The following is a 17227-nucleotide window of genomic DNA, read 5'->3' as shown; positions in this document are numbered from 1 at the left end:
CTCAGAGCACCCTTATCTACTCTGTGCACTGCTTCCTGACCACTCATGCACATGCGTGACCAGCCTGCTCCGGGGTTCTGCTTACCACGCAGGCAGTCCTTGGCACCTCAGGGAAGAGTGACTTTCCCAAGGACAGACCTCGTTGAGGAGGTGATGCAAGCCACTAGCAACCCTTGGCGAGCACTTCCTCTTCTCCTTTGAGCTTTCACTTTCTCCTGTGGCCCAGAAGGGGACATTTAAGACCCTAGGATTCACCCATGGGCCCTGGTCAGGGGGAGTCATGAAGAATAAGCACAGCCAGACTGTTTAGCAAGTTTACTGGCCCAAGCCAGGACACGCCCTGTCCACCAGGGATGTCTGCGGCGCCTAGGGATTGTGGTCCATTTGGGCCGTGTACTGAGCAGGCATGGGCAGAGAGGTGGGGGTTGACATGGGTGGGGGCACTTCCCAGCTCCTCTTCAACAGCATCTGTTTTCTGGGTTTTTTCTAAACCATGAGGAGGTCCTGAGCATGACCTGCTTAGTTTGAAACATATCAGTGACAAATAGGATGTTCAGTCTTTAGGTGACTCACCCCTGGAGCCTGTGCAAGGGGGCATGTCGAGAATCCCCTGACTGTGAGATCTGCTGGTGTCTCCTTGTGCTATGATTTTTAAGAAAAAATTGAAAGTATTCAAAATAATTTTATTTATTGATACAGATATAGTGAAGGATGAAAGAGATACAAACACTAAAAACCTTTGGGAAGACTCTTTGAAGGATGGACTGAATGTCTTCTAGCCAGTTAATAACAGAAAAAAAATTGTGCCTTGGTAACTGTTACACCAGCAACCGTATTCTATATCTCCATGTATCACATTTATCTTTTTTCTAGAAAATGTGATATGTGAATGTTCATGTTATGTGTAAACTGCCAGTACTTATTTTATGTTTTAGATTTTCTTCCTTTTTTCCCTATTTATTTCCTTAGTACTGGCCTTGAACCCAGGGGGTGCTTTACCGCTGGGCTCCATCCCCAGCCCCTTTGATTTTTATTTTGAGACAGAGTCTTGATAAGTTGTGGAGGTGGGCCTCTGACTTGCGTTCCTCCTGCCTTAGCCTCCTGTGTAGCTGGGAGGCATGCACTACTATATGCTTGGCTAGATCTTCTTTTTATCAAATCCATTTGCTTTCTAAGAAACTCTCTCACCCCACCCTACAAGAGAATTATGTCATGTTCTTGTGTGTGTGTGTGTGTGTGTGTGTGTGTTTTTCCATTGTCCTATCTGCACTCATACTACGGAGCAGAGGGAGTTGCTAAAAGTACCTTCTGGGTCTGGCTTTGCTGGTAGAGTCATCTTAGACCTTGTCTAATACCAGAACTCCAGCTCATTAAATGGCTTAATAGGTCTTTTATAAGATATATTTAACATGCATGTACTATCCTTAAAATTGCATTAGAAAAAATTATGATCTTACTACAGGTGCGTAACTCATATCTGCTTTCCTTTGAAATGCCTTGAATAAATAAGGGGTTTTCCTAAGTGATTTTCTGCTTCAAATCAGAGAAAACTTTGACTTTTTCACTTCAAACAGCCCTTTATCAAACTCTGCCTATTTTTAAGCTGGTCTTTAAGATTGCTGCTGACAAAGATCATATATCTTACTGACTTAATTCTTGCATATGAAAAAAGAGGACACATATGTGGAATTGTCTTGGATTTCTTTCTGTTTTCTTTATTTACCAATTTAAAATTCTACTTTAACTGTTCAGGTTAGTTAATATAAATTTAAACCTGCTATTTTGATGGAATAGGATTGAATGATTGTATGTATTATTCTTTCCAAGAAAAATAATGGTCAGTACTAGGAAAACCTGCAGAAGGGATCCCACGCCCTTTAATGTTACAGAAAAGCTTGGAAACATTTGAATTTGATCGTTGTACTGAACCTCTGGGGCTTCATAAGTCCTGGCGGTATTGGATGGTGATTCTGGGTCTGTTGCCAGTGATGAGCAAGTGGCTTGTTCTTTGCTCTTGCTCATTTCCCGGCAGCTGGAGGTGGTCACGAGCTTGTAATGGTCTAGTGGGAAGGGCCGGAAGTTCACAGCGTGTCTGTGCTTTCCTGCATTGTGTTGCCCCTTTTGATTCTGCAAGGGTCTGAGTCATTCTGAGCATGAAATGAGATGTGCAGTTTCTTACATAAGATTTCCCTAAATGGCTGGCATAAGAAGAAATAAATAATGGGGTCCAGACACACGTTGGCAGCAGAGAGCAGCAGGGTGAATTCTTTCACGTAGAGCAGGATCTCTTTCGCCTGGCAGCTGTAGTAGGTTCCGGTTTGACTCATGGTGTAGGGGATCCGGGCCACGTGGTAAGGCACAAAACAGACAAAGAACACGAGCACGATGCTGAAGATGTTGCGGCTGGATTTCCTTTTGACCGAGATGGATCTCCTTCTGGAGCTGAGGTGGGACTTGAAGATCTTCCTGGTGATGGCAGTGTAGAAGATAATCAGCAGGAGGAACACGAGCCAGAAGATGCCCACGAAGACGTAGTTGGACGCCTTGTGCCACTTGCGTCCTAGCTCGTTCTTGAGTTCCATGCACTGCACTCTCGTGCCTTCCTGGACGCGCTGGTCGGTCAGGATGATGTTGGGAACGGCCAGCAGCAGCATGAGCGCCCACACGGCCACCGATAGCAGCTTGCTGTAGCTCACCGACTGGACGAAGGAGGTCAGGAGGGGCTTCACGATTTTGTAATACCTGTCGAAGCTGATGAGCCCGAAGAAGACGATGCCCACGTACATGCTGACATAGAAGACCACAGCCGAGACCCTGCACACGAACACGCTCAGCTGCCAGGGGGCCAGGCCCGAGTCGCCCAGGATCTTGAAGGGGAAAGTCAGGCCCATCAGAAAGTCAGCGACCACAATGTTCTTGAGATAGATGATAAAACTCTTGGAGCTGGGCACGTAGAGGAAGACCCAGCCCGACATGCCGTTGAGCAGGACCCCTGCCAGGAAGACCAGAAGGTACAGCACTGGGATGATGTACTGGGTGATGAGCGTGTTCCGGGAGCAGGGCGGGCCTGGCGGCGGCGAGCTCGTGGAATTGAGCATCTTGTGGCTCTGAAGGCAGAGGCCTGGGAGAGAGGTGACGAGTTACTCTAGGAGTCCTGCACACCCGCGGAGGACAAAGCAAGGGCATGGGGGTGGGCACACCCAGCTCTGGAACCACCCCTGTGCCCAGCCCCTGACCGGGTGCCCCCTCCTGCCTTCTTTCTTTCTTTCTGGAATAAAAAGGGAAGAACAGAACATTCTGATGATCATAGAGGAAAACTGGGGAAGCTGAGCAGTGTGAGAACTTGTGGGTCATATGGAGACCAGCGTTTCCCAAAACGAGGGTGACCCCCACCGTTCTAGGAAGTTCTCCTGCATGTGGTCTTCCAGTCACTAACTGGGAAAGCAGACTCAGTTTTTCATTTTGCTCATAGCTCCTTATTCAATGTATTAGGTCTCTATCTGGGTCGTAAATATTATATATTTTAAAAGATAAATGTTGTGGATTTGTGAAAATGAGTCCAAATATCACACATTAGAATTGTTGATACAGACCTTTTTTGGGCGGGGGGCGGGGAGGGTACTGGGGATTGAACTCAGGAGCGCTTGACCACTGAGCCACATCCCCAGCCCTATTTTGTATTTTATTTAGAGACAGGGTCTCACTGAATTGCTTAGTGCCTCGCTTTTGCTGAGGCTGACTTTGAACTTGTAATCCTCCTGCCTCAGCCTCCTGAGCTGCTGGGATTACAGATGTGTGCCACTGCACTCAGCTGATACAGATCTTTTTTAAAAAGTCTACCCTATGTGTATTTTAGACATAAAATAGTATCCTATAAACATAAAATCCAAAGATTAACTGGCATTTTTAATGTATGATTTTGGGTACCTTTTCAAAATTGAGCTAATTCTGTTGGTTTTTTTATTGTTGAAATATTTATTGTATTATTTTTATAAACTTTTAAGCAAAGAGAGTAGATGATAATATTTGTACAGAAATTCTATAAAATGTTTCCAAAGAACATTCCAGATCTGTACCGTCTTGTATGGTGGCCGTTAGCCATAACGATAGCTCAGGGCCATTGAGCACTCCCAAACTGTGGGCAGTACAGGTGGATATGGGCTGCAAATGTCAAATGCACACTGGATTTTATAGACTCAGTGGTAAAAATGTAAAATATCTAATATTTTAAATTTTTATTATCTATTTTATTAAATATAATGTGCTGTTTTAATTTCAGTTAATTTTACTTTTTAGAGTATGTGGCTCCTAGAAAATTCAGAACTACATATGAAACTCATGATGTTTTTATAGGTGTCTCCAGAAGCTTCCCATGTCGTAGCACACTGTATTTTCTTCATGGATGTGGGAAGCACTGATTTATAGCACAGGGAAGACAGGAGTTTATTCAGATGGTTATTTGGTGCTCAGAGCAAATGTCCTCTGGGTAACCCACATCACTGACTGTAACCTGGAGACCAGAGGCTCTGGTGGTCTCATCCCTGCCTCCTCTATCCCATGGGTCCTTTGACCTCCTTGTAGGTCCGCCACCCCCTTGGAACTTTCATTGAGCCCTCTGCATGGATATCACCTCACTTGGGGAGCATCACCCCTCAAGCCTCAGATGGGCAGGGTGGGGTCCCTTCTCAATGTCCACAGTTCTGTGCCCGGCCCCTGGCCCCACACTCAGCTCTCTGGCTGTTTTGTTTCTGAGTGTTGCTTCCACTGCACATGTGCTTTCAAACCATGTCCTTGTTAGTCATTATGTCTTAGCATGATATTTGGGATAATAGGGTATTAGGTAGTAGTTGCCTGCAGTCAGGGAATACAACACATGAAATCCCGCTCTTACAATATTTACGTCTAGTCCAACATTGTGGGAGAGGGGGCAGAGGACAGTGGCTCCCATAGGCCGGAGGTATGCCTTGTCTATCCTATATTTCTGGTGGCTGGCCTCATGCTTTATGCACAGCGTGTGATGTGCTGTGCCAGTCAAACCAAGGAGGTGGGACACGGGGCACTGGGATCAAGGAGTTGAGACACGGGGCACTGGGAATGAGGGGGTGTGACACGGAGCACTGGGATCAAGGAGGTGTGGCAGATGGAATTGGGAACGTGAAATCCAGTTGCATTCTGCACCAAAATGCAGGTCCATACCAGCCTCTATGCTGCTTTCCTCATAAGAATGTCTTCCATGTATCTTTCCCGTGTGTGTGCAATATGGCAAAAGTAGGAATATTTATAGCCATTTGATTTTTGCCAGTCTGTTGACTTTCAGTGAAAGAAAAATTACTAACTCACTTCTTCAAACACTTTCCTCGGGGTTTAGCCTTTCTCTTCCCTCTACGCTCACCTTGCTGAGTTCAGAGCATATGGATTTGCTTCTTTGCCCATTTTCTGTGGCCTTTCTGCATATGGTCTTGCTTTGTATTGTGTTAGCTTTCTGTTACTGTAACAAAGTGCTGGTTGGGACACCGGACTCTCTCCACTCCTTTACCCCCTCAAGGGCGTGTCCTCAATGACCAAGGTCTCCCACTTCCACTGTGGCCCCTCTTGAAAGTCCCATCTCCTTCCCTCAGCAACACTGAGGACCAAACCTGTTGCAGTGGGCTTTTGGTGACATTCAGCATCGAACCTAAGATCATGCTTCAGATGCCAAGTGAGGAGGACCCTGGTTTCCACTTTTAACTGTCCACTGTGACTGTGGCCTTCAGTTAACTAAGTAATTTTTGCCTAGAAGCCTGTTTCACAGAGCTTGAGAGAATGCACACTGCTCTGTGCTCCCAGTCTGGTTTGGTGTCTCAGTGCTAGGGACACCATCCCCTCGATCATCTAGGGCAGTACTCCTGGTAGCCAGTCATTATTTATGGGATTCATTTGAATTTAATTCTCAAGTGAAAACTACACATCGTATATTGAAGAGGAGAAACGTGAACTATGTAAAATATAATTGTGTAGTGAAGCGGTGAAGAATTTCCCAGAAATGATTTAATGAGAGCCAAATGCATTTCATTCCCTTTTAGAAATGTTCTAGAAGCCACTATGTATAGAAAATGTAAAGGATTTCCCATAAATTGTTCCAGGAGACTCACGACTCCCCCCTCATAGACAGCTGGAGGAAGTCCTTTCCTCAGGGGTTGGCACTCAGGGCTTTTTGAGTTGCAAGGTCTCCTGGTGGCCAGGTGCTGTTCTGTGACTCCTCAGAATGCCCGGAATCTGCACGTACCATCCTGGCCATGCCTGGCACACACCTGCCTCCCGCCCCCTGTGAGTGTGGTGGAGGTGGCTTGACCCAGGTGTGCCTCCAGGATCTGGAGGGAGCTGTGGGTCTTTTCCTCAAGCTCTGTCTTGCTATTTTGGCAGTAGTTGCTGATGAGGCTCTGTTTTAGGATGGAGGTGTGTGAGTCCTGCTGGGTAGGGGCGAGGCTGGCTGGGGGAGGGTGTCTTTCTGCCCAAGCTGCTGTCTGTTCTGCCAGGGCAGAAGTTCATCCAAGGGCAAATGGCCTCATCTTCAAGGTACACTCTAAATGAGCCATGAGCTACCCCCCATCATGACCTTGATCTTGAAGCATTGGGGACATCTTATAGCAGTGGTGTTGATGGTAAGGGCCCTCCCTCTGTGGTCCCAGTTGTCACTGTATGCCGCAGACTTTCCTAAGGGCAGGTCAGACACTGGTCAAGGGAGAAATGAGCGACAAAGGAGCCCTCCTAAGGCAGACACGGCAAGTGAGGCCGTGTGTATATTCAGGCCAAAATGCAGGAATATGACTGCTTGAGAAACAGGACAGGATCATAGAAAAGACTGCGTCACTTTGACCTTGTGATGTCTGAGCAGTCTCCCCTCGTCTCCAAGAGATGATTAGCTCCCACTGAAGGGACCTACTGGGACTTAGAGGCATTTCACAAATGCAGGGAATAGTCCCGTGCTGTGCAGATTTTATACAGTCATGCAAAAATAAGCAAGAACCAAACGAATCAGAAAGAAAAGGAGAGACTCTCTTGGGACACTGTCCTTTTGCCCCTGCTCTTACTCCTTGGAGGTGCTGTTCTCTCCAGCCTGTTCCAGCCCCTTAAGGAGGAGAGGTAGGTGGCAGCAGAGGTGGCAAGAGAAGAGGGGTGGGAGCAGCTGCAGAAGGCCAGGCCCTCGGCTGAGCCCGCAAGGGCTTCCACTGTGCAGAGCTCTGCTTTGATAGTGACCTCCAGGTTCCCTGGGAGGCCTCAAGAACGCAGAAGGTACCTCCTAACTCCCTGACATGGTGTTTAAGGAAGGTTTCTGTACATGGCTGGACTTCCTAAGGGAGACTGCCTGGTTCAAGTGTTCACCCTCCCTAGGTGGAGCTCTCCAGAACCAGTGCCTGGCACAGGGATTCACTTCTGCTGCTGCTGCTTTGGAACATAATGAAATATGAGAAAGTGGGGTTTATGGGGCCCAAAGACAGGTGTAATGGGAGCAGCATACAGGTCCCCTCTCCATTTCCTCCCGCCTTCTGTCCGCCTGCCTGCCCACTTTCGCCTACCGGCTTGCCTTCCTTCCTAGCTACAACACAGAAGGTTTAGCCTGATCCAGACCCTGAGTGCCCCGGTCCTGAGTGCCTTTGGTGCAGTGTGGGGTCCTAGGATTGTGCTGTTTTGGGTTTTCAGGTTGGAGAGGGTATGCAGTCTCAGGGCTCGCTCTTTGCATGGGATTTACATAGTACCTACCCAGAGCACTGCCCCCTCCAGAAACACATGCATCTTACTAAAACACTCTCAGCCAGCTCTGGGTTCATTTCTTGTTTCCTCTCTGGCCTGTTTTTCTTTTTTTTTGTCTGGCAACCTGGTGGCCTGCTTCTCTTACACATCTACCAACCTAATCCTGTGTGTAAATCCACTTTCTCTGAATAAGAGGAAACATTCCCTTATTATTCCCAAAATATTCCCTAACATTTGGACAAAATCAACAACCCTCTTGATAACCCTTGGCACATTTTCTGTTACCTTTTTGATTTGTTTGCATAAAGGAGGTCTCCTTCAGTGGAGCGATGCAGCCCAGCCAGCGCTTGTCTTCTTGAAGTGGCCACGGTGTATCATCATTAGGATTCTGTATTATAGGAAGAAATAAAAGGAAGAATTAAGTAAGTTAAATGAGCACTAGACTGTTTTCACTGGGGAAGTGTGTCCATGCTTATTTTTAAAATTCAGCTTGCATGATTGAAATATTCAGCATGTTTATTGCTGTTTTCCTGTACTTGCTCCTGGTTGTCAGTGTTGATGACTATTGATTAGGTTGCAAAATTTGTGGGAACGTAGAAACTCTTTGCTCGACATGTTTGGAAGTGCTCTGAATTTCTGTGTGGCCCAGCGGTGCTTTCTGGTGGTGGGTGGGGGGGACTTTGCTTCTGAAAACCCCTGCATTCCAGTCTCAAGAATCGGCCCTCAGAGAGGAGGTGAGGGAAGCAGCCCAGGCCCTCCTGCACTGATTTCCCCAGCCTGTTCTCTGCAGCATTGCTTGAGAACATGAGGCTGTTTTCCCTGGGGCCAGGAAAGGAAGTGGCTCTCTGACCTCTTCCTGCCTCCCAGGTCACGGGTGTATTGCTCAGCTGGACAGGAGTACTGGGATCCTTAGAACCGGCCCAAGGACAGTTCTTGCAGTGCAAGAGAACAGATCTCCATTTCTGAGGCAGCAGATAGCTTTCACTCGGTAGCTCAATAGCAACCACCTGTGTGCTTGTTTGGCATTCAGGAGTACAGAACCACAGGGAAAGAGCGTAACGGTTCAGGAACACTGCACAGAAGGCCTTCCGCATACTCTGTTTGTCCTTCCTGCTCCGAGTGTGGATCCCTGTTGGAAGGAGCAGTAACCTTTGATTTCAATAAAACATATTGTGACACTAGCATACGAATCAGCCAATTCTGAAAAGCCTTTGTGTTTCTCTAAACACGTGACAGTGGAACAAGGAGATTGCTGTCGAAACTGGTAGAGCTTGAATGTGGCAAGAGTTTTCATTCAGCCTAAACGTGGTGCTCAGAGTAGGTTTGAAACCGCAGACTGACATTTTGCTAGTTCTGGGGTCCACTGCCTGGGATCCGTGGTGGAACCCCATGTCCTTTTTAGACCAGTCCACGTGTGGTCCTCTCACCCTTCCAATGGATTTCAGTGGGAAGAGTCAAGGAAATGCTAGGTCTAGCTGTGACTCGTGGGAGCTGCTGGATGCCTCAGGTGTAGTGTCCAACCAGGGCAAGGGCTCTCTTCTGGCACTATGGTGTCACGCTTGTGACTTACCCGGCATCGGGAAACAGGCCAGGACCAGTTTTGTTTTATTCCCCGGGGGCAGGGGTGTGTGTGTGTGTGTGTGTGTGTGTGTGTGTGTGTGTGATGTGGGGTCGGGGGCATGCAAACTACGTCTGCTTCCTTGTAATCTTTCTTCTTAGGTTATTCTTTTTTGTTATTTTCAGTATCACACTCTATCTAGAGGCTACTTCTCTTCAAGGTATAATCCTGCTCAGCATCCTTCATCCTACTTAAAATGAGTAAAAAACTATAGACTCTGAAGTGGTTACTCGCCCGTAGCTATTAAAACTTTTTCAAGTCTTTCCATCTTTACATAGCAAAAGTAAAATCCCTCTGCAGATGGAGAAGCAGGGTAGCCCCGCGTAGAGATGCTCATCTTGTGTCTTAGTATCATTGACACACAAGGAACCAGAGCCCCGTGGAGAGTCAGACGTGGGAAGAGTGTAAAGTGGGTCGAACCAGCTTTGGGCAGGAAGCAAGGAGGAACATGGGGACCCATGGGAAACTGGTAAGGACAGACTGAGGCTCCACGGTACTTCTAAGCTTGGGACAGTTTGAGCATCAACAAGAGTGAGAGTAGTAGTAGCTGAAGGTAAGTGTAAAAACAAACCAAATCCAAGGGATTGCAGTGATGTTATGCATGGAGACCAAACATGGAGGGAGGACCCGCTGGCAAGGGCAAAGAGGAAGGCAGGATTAGGATGTCATTGTCCTGCACCCTCAGTGCCATGCCAGATTCAGGCACCATCTTCAGTGGCTGCCAAGTGCCCCTGGGTGAATGGGTGTGGACGCACAGGATCCTGAGGTCTGAACTGACTCTCACCTCCTCCAGGATAATGAAGAAAAAATTATCTTGAGTGGGAACTTCCAGCGATCACTGGAATTTTGAACTCATGTTATGGTCGGGACCCGGCACCCTGCACCTCCAGGTGTGCAGAACACACCTATGCTTCCCTGCAAGGCTGATCATGGCGGGAAAGCAGACTGGTTCATAGGTGGGACATTCTGCAGAACAAACAGCCTGGACTCTAAAAAGTCAAGGTCATAAAAAACAGACAAGCATGATGGGATGGAGAAGAGTCCTCCCTCAGAGGCCAGGAGGAGAGGGCAGTGATGGAACAGGTAGCCTGGGGGAGGACCTCGAGGCATTGTTGCAGGGACAGTGTGGGAATCTGCATGCAGCCTCCAGGTGCCCTCGCTTCACCCATATTGTTCTCCCCAGGAGTGTGAGTAGTTGAGTTAAGCAGGAGACTGTCGGGAGAGGCGTACAGAAGTGTTAAGGAGGGAAGAGCCACCATTGCCTGTGTCCCCGCCTTATGTGCCATCCTTTGGGGGTGTCAGCAGCGCACATGTATATGTACGCGTGTAGTATTAACATCTGTTAGTTTTGAGGGACGGTCCTGAGCCCATTGTCCGAAACGTGACAGATGCCCAATGCCAGTCTCCTGCCCCCTTTGCTACTTTCCATACCTCTCCCTCCCAGTCACCTCTGGGGGCTCCTCTGTCATCTTAAAGCAGGTGCTTCTTGTTCTCTTCTCTGCCATCTTCTTTTCTCTTCCTACGCTCTAAGCCAGAGTAATCTCTGGAGCTTATGACACCTTTATTTATTTATTTATTTATTTATTTAAACTATTTAAAAAATCTTTTATTTATTTATTTATTTTTTATGTGGTGCTGTGGATTGAACCCAGGGTCTCACACACGCTAGGCGAGCGCCCTACTGCTGAGCCACAACCCCAGCCCTGACACCTTCATTTATAAAGGAGACATTTACTTTTGACAAATATCACTCTGATGCTGACTGCCCAGCTGTGGGTACTTGCCACTGGGATCAGAGCAGTGAAAACATTGTCCCTGTCCACTTTTTTTTGAATTTTTAATATTTATTTTTTAGTTTCCGGCGGACACAACATCTTTGTTTGTATGTGGTGCTGAGCATCGAACCCGGGCTGCACGCATGCCAGGCGAGCGCGCTACTGCTTGAGCCACATCCCCAGCCCCTGTCCACTTAGAGCTCCCTGTGCTGCTGGAGGCCCACCTCCGTCCCCTCCCTGCAGCCCTTTTTATGTTTTACTTTGAGAAAGGGTCTTGTTCAGTTGCTTAGGGCCTTGCTAAGTTGCCAAGGCTGGCTTTGAACTTGGTGATCCTCCTGCCTCCGCCTTCCAAGCAGCAGGGATCACAGGTGTGTGCCCCTGCGCCTGGCTCAGTGCTGACTACATTTACAAAAATAGTTTTTTTTTTTTTTTCTGTAGAATGATCAGTACTTTGTTTAATATAAACTAAAGCACAATAAGGAGAACTAGCGTTGCTCTGAGAGCAAGGCCCCTGCCAGCATGCCCCGTCTCCCGCCTGTTCTGGACTCCCCACTGACCACAACCCAGAGGTAGCCCTGCCCTGAATTTTGTATTTCTCATTCCTCCCTTTTAAATGGTGTCAACCACGTGTACCTGCCTGTCTTTGTAAACATTGCCCATGCTCCTAGTAGCCCTTTAGGACTGAAAAATCCACTCCCAGCAGTGATTTCTGAACTTCATCTCTTTCAGAGGATGAATTAGGATACTTGGTAAGGACGAACATTTGCCCATGAGGGGAGCATTTTAATTTCTAGGTATCTGCTGCAGAAGCCTCTTGCTAATGTATATCAGGCAGTAAGTACGAGAGCACTCATTTTAGTACTGTTTGTAGTAGCAGAAATAGAGAACTAGCCTTAGTGATCATTGACAAGAGAATGGGTGAAAAAAGCATTATTTACCTATTGAATTTTTTTTTTCTGAAATGCATATGAATTCTAGCTGTGAACTTTTAAATCCTCTAATAGTCCTGACCATGCGGGACTAATCAGGTCTGGGGGCGGAGCTCAGTGGTAGAGTGCTTGCTTGCCTGGCATGCACAAAGCCCTGGGTTCAGACCCCAGCATTGCAAAGACAAAAATGAAAGAAAACCAGATGCAACGTCAAGATAAAGTTGATAAAGCATAGTCCAGAGCCTGGATAACCTGCTGAGGCATCACACCTGCTGTCCATAGGACTGAGGGCGGGGCTCTGCCATTTTGGTGCCTTGACTAGTTAGAAATACTGTGTTCTGTTTTTATTAGTGTGTCCTTTCTGCTGCAGGAGAGAAGAACTTTATGATTTCTCCTCACCTGGTAAATAACCCACAGTAGGTGTTGGATAAATTCCTGTGAATGACCTATAAGTCTTCCTGTTTTATGCAGCCAGTGGGCAGATGCGGAGTGCTGGATGGGGTGGAGCAGGTGGGGACCTGGGGTGGAGGCCAGGGTGCCTCCTCGCCTCAGGCGCTGCAGCTTCCCACTTCCCAGGAGAAGTTGGGTGCAGATAGACCAAGATTCCTGCCAGGAGCAGATTATTGAGCTACTTGGGTAGTTTTGATCCTGTGAACTAAAGTCCACAATGAGAAGCAGTGACTTCCCAACTGCCCTCTTTTCTGACACCCTGTGCCTGGCAGAACTCTGGGCAGGTATTTGTCTTTACACTGTAACAATAACTCTCAGAAGGTTGGCTCTGTGAACTGGCGGTGTCGCATGCAGGGTCCCGCCAGGCTGGGCCACGGGGTCCAGGCCCTGCAGAGGCGGGAGTTCCCTGCTGGATTTGCAAACAGACTCACCAGGCGGGGGTGCTGGGAGCCCTGGCCTGTCTGGCTGCCTGGTATGGATGTCCCTGAGTGTCCCTTCGTGGGTAGCCCTCGCTCCTCTCGGCACCCAGCCCCACCCTCCCTGCCTGGGGCTCTCTGGCCTCTCCCCATGGCCATGTTTTTCCTGTCTCTGTGGTTAAAATAATATTAGTTTTCATTTTTCCTTCTCTTCTCCCCACATTAACCCTGCCCCTTCCTGCCCCAGAGATAGGCCTCGTGAGAACCGAGCTCTCTGCTCCTGTTCTCGGCTCCATCAAGACAGGGCCCTCAGCCTCAGCAGGAACACGTAATCCCCTGTGCAGCACGCTCCCTGTCCCTGCCTCATGCCTGCCACAGGACCTGAATCCTGCTCCCTCAGGCTTCACTTCCCTGTTTTACACCGATGGTCACACCTAGGTGTATCTCACAGGAGCCTTTGTGTTGTGTGCCTGTCCATGGCTCCTGGAGTTGTTAGGCTTGGTATTTTGTGATGTTGGTGTCAGCATGATGATGTGCATATCGTCATCCTGTGCAGGCAGGTTTTACATGAGCAGGTTGAGTATCCCCCCCAAATCCTTGAGACTAGAAATGTTTCAGATTTCAGAGACTTGAACACCTGCCGAGATGGCCTGGGGGAACACACCTTGTCTGAAAATCCTCGGGACAGTTCTGGTGTTTTGGGTTTCTGGTTTTCAGACCCGAAATGCTCAGCCTGTGTGGCACCTGGGTGTTCCCGTGTTAAGTGTTGCTGCGGTTTAGTCACTTTGGTCACCATATGGCGTTTTGTTTTATTTTTTAATGATCAGATCATAGCTCATTCACTCAATTTTTTTTTTCAGACAACAGAATTTTGAAAATCTGTATGTGCCACTGTGAATTTTTTAGCTTTCTCATGCTGAGATTGAAATATCAGTGATGATATTAATATGATGTTTTGATGTGTTATAATCAAAGTGTCTAGACTTAGAAAGTTCTGTGTGGATGTTGTGACAAAGCAACCAGCGTTTTAAAAGATACAATGTAACAAAGTATCAAGTTTTCCTAGTCTGGTTTGGGATCTAGTGGAGCTCACAGGCCTCACCCTGTCCTCCAGGCCCCCTGACTGGCGACCCCTGGCTGGCCGGGAAGGAGTGGCCCAGTTGAGGGGAGTAGGTGACTGAGGCGCAGGCACCGGGTGGACGTGTGTTGCTCACCGCTCACTCCCAGGCTTTGGCAGGATGCCCAGTTTTCTGTAGGTGTGGTAGGAGGTAAATTTGGAGTGGTATCTGTTTCCCCTGGTTTTTGTGATTTCTGTTTTTGGCCCCTGAGTCTTGGATTACAGCTTGAGCAATTGCCCGTGGGTTCTACTCTTGCCAGCATAGCTTCTAGTTTAATGCTATACTACTCCCACGGATGGAGGAAATTTCGTTTCTACTGAGTGGTTGTTGGGTGCCAGGCATCAGGAGCCTCACTTTTCTTTTTTTGTTTGTTTGTTTTTGTTTTAGTAGGTGATGGGACAGAAGAGGGTCAAACAGTGAAAGAGTTCAAAGGAAAATAAAAAGATTAGCTTAAGGTCATTGCCAGTTGGCAGCTGCCCAGGCTGCCCCTGTTGGTAGGCTGCTCCTTTGCCACCGTGCCCAGGTGCCTCTGTGAACACAACATGGACTGTTTTATACAGCAGGATTCCCGCACTGTTATGCAAACACCCAGCTTGCAGCCCCCTGCACCCCTGGCTCTCCTTCTATCTGTAAAACAGGGTCTTTACTGGCTGTATCTCCCTTGGGTCAGGTCAGGGAGGGGGAGGTACAAGGAGGGTGGATTTCTAGAAGCCAGGTGACTTTTAAGCCCTAGTCCTTTATTGGACCTGGCATCCCTGTTTGAACCCCTGACCCCACCTGGATGCCAGGTTCCTGTGGGTGAAGCAAAGGCAAGAAGACAGTCCTTCCCAGGCCCCCTGGCTGTGGGAAGCTCCCAGGGAGATTCTGGCATCTATGGGAAGTGGTAGAACCCACTTTCCAAGGGGTTCAGCACCTGGAACTGTCACTCATTCCTGGACATCCCTGCCACATGCAAGTGATGTAAACATCATTGTTGTTTTTTCTCCCCTTGACTTCTGGTTTGCCTTCGAGACTATATAAACCTTTGCCTGTTACACATGATCTTAGCCAAGAGGCAGAATCATAAAATTGCTGATATATGGCATTTTTTTTACCTCCCCAAATTTTAATTTCAAGTGATTAATGGCGATGTTTAAAAGTTATTAATAAAATTGCAAATAGAAAAAATATATGCCTGTATTATTATCAAAGGGGATATAGCAAAAAACAGGTCCACCTAGATTTTGTTTGTTTTTCAAAACATGTTTTTACTTGACATTTTCTTTCTCGGGCAGTCCCAATTCTGTGTGTCGATTCCTAACCACTTGTGAAATGTCTCATGTTGAGGAAACCCAAGGAACAGCTCCCCCACACTGAGCGGGGCTGTGTGGAGGGAACAGGGGCTGGATCCCAGGGATGGGCAAAGGCCCTGTGCTCACTTGTCATAAGCAACACTTACATGTGCATGACATTGGCAGGATGTCTTTAAGTAACTAGAAGCCCTAAGAGGTTGTGTTTTCCCCACTAGAGAGTTGTTCATTGAAAAGAGTAAAGTTTTTTTTAAAATACTAAATTTTTTTTCAATACCTTTGTTTTACTTATTTATTTATTTTTATGTGGTGCTGAGGATCGAACCCAGTGCCTCACATGTGCAGGGCAAGCACTCTACCACTGAGCCACAACCTCAGCCCCCTTAAATACTAAATTTAGTGGTTTTTGAAATTTCTCGTTTTGACAGAGTGCTGCGTTTGATGGACTATTCTCTCCATTTCCATGTTTCCTCAGTTATAATGTTACCCTTCCTCCAGAAAATGGGGCTGTTTTCTAAAACTCTGTGTGCCTGTAGAGAGATTGACTGTTGATGGGCTGGGATGTAAACCAGGGTGGATTCTAAGCATGAGTGATATTTCAGCATTTTAAAACCATTTGTGAGGGTCTGGGGTTGTGGCTCAGTGGTAGAGCGCTCGCCTAGCATGTGTGAGGCACTGGGTTCGATCCTCAGCACCACATAAAAATAAATAAATAAAATAAAGGCATTATGTCCATCTACAACTAAAAAAAATAAAAAAAAAAACATTTGTGAATCACAGTCTTCCAGATGTACTGTGCAGCTTTTAGGAAAACAATAGAACAAACTTCACAGTTTATATTCTGTGTCGTACCCACCGCAAATTAAAGCTGAAGACACAATAAATTCATGATATTTCAGTTGCAGTTAATCTCGGAGTAAGAAATCAGAAGAACAAGGAAATGGAAATTGAAACCTAAGACGGTGGTGAAAACGTGTGCAGCACCTGTGTGCCCTCCCGGCCCAGCCGGCCTCTTCTAGGGAAAATGCATCCCGCCTGCTGCCCGCTGCCCACCGCCTGCCGCCAGCTGCCCACCGCTTGCCACTCACTGCCTGCCTCCTGCTGCCTGCTGCCCGCCCTGGATGCGGGATTCCTGTGGGAGGCTGTCACCCTTGGTCTCAGTTTTGGTGGGAATGTGGCCTTTCCTGCTCTTAAGCCAAGCCTCCTCTCCTGTGCTTGCTTTCTGGAGCATGGAAGGTCTTGGCTACAGTCTGCTCTGGGAGGTGTCCCGGCCCCCCTGTGCTGGTTGGCTCAGAACTCACCCTTCGCTCCTTAGCCACAGGCACCTGGCACTGTCCTAGGATAGGTCGGCACGGTTTTTCCTTTAAAAAGGAATTTCTTAGTGCCTAATGCATGAGCCCCCTGAGAGAAAATCGTGCTTCCTTAAATGAAAAGTCTGTGCACAGAGAAAGGCTAACTAGAGTGAGTGAGTTTATTCTTTGAACTTGGAAAAGTCCAAGCTCACCTGTAAGTCTGTCATTCCATCCACCAAATAAAAAGACCGAGGCGCTCTAGAGAAGGCCGGGGTATGTGGGAATCGCAGATATTCTAACAGACTACTCACCCTTTTCCCAGCCCCGGGCCGGCGTCTGTGCAGGCGAGATGGGGTCAGCACCCGAGCGGCTCCTCTGGCTTAGTAGAGGGCTGGCGCTGCTTCTGCCTGGATGCTCCTGTTGACCAGCAGGAAATGCTGGGTTAGCTCCCAGACCCCCTCATTTGAGTGATCTCTGAACCACCAGCTGCTCGCCAGGCACTGGGGCGTCCAGTGCTGCAGAGTCCCGCGCTCTCTGCCGCCCAGCTGTCACACTCGCTCCAGCAGCTTGGATTGGATTGGGACCTGCCCAGGGTTACACAGGAGCACA

At 47.8% G+C, this 17227-nt stretch overlaps 2 protein-coding genes across 4 annotated transcripts in view; one reads left to right on the top strand and one right to left on the bottom strand.

Annotated features, from left to right (window-relative positions):
* MED12L (mediator complex subunit 12L) overlaps positions 1 to 17227 on the top strand; it is a 265350-nt gene that overhangs the window by 100235 nt on the left and 147888 nt on the right. The window lies entirely within an intron of this gene.
* Positions 695 to 17170, bottom strand: P2RY14 (purinergic receptor P2Y14). 3 transcript variants are annotated; one of them, XM_081302590.1, is made up of 3 exons: positions 16930 to 17170; positions 8017 to 8119; positions 695 to 3121 (listed from the first exon to the last, which is right to left on the bottom strand). In XM_081302590.1, the coding sequence occupies exons 2-3, from the start codon at positions 8033 to 8035 to the stop codon at positions 2082 to 2084; spliced, it is 1059 nt and encodes a 352-aa protein (XP_081158716.1). In that variant the 5' UTR covers positions 8036 to 8119; positions 16930 to 17170; the 3' UTR covers positions 695 to 2081. The 3 variants fall into 3 exon arrangements, with proteins under 3 accessions (XP_081158716.1, XP_081158718.1, XP_081158717.1); XM_081302592.1 differs by having other exon boundaries at positions 695 to 3268; positions 16930 to 16945; XM_081302591.1 differs by lacking the exon at positions 16930 to 17170 and adding an exon at positions 16415 to 16503.

Source organism: Spermophilus citellus, assembly GCF_964194105.1.
Source record: "Spermophilus citellus genome assembly, chromosome: 7".
NCBI lineage: Eukaryota > Metazoa > Chordata > Mammalia > Rodentia > Sciuridae > Spermophilus > Spermophilus citellus.
The sequence above is the reverse complement of the archived record's forward strand: the minus strand, read 5'-3'. Positions and strand labels throughout refer to the sequence as shown.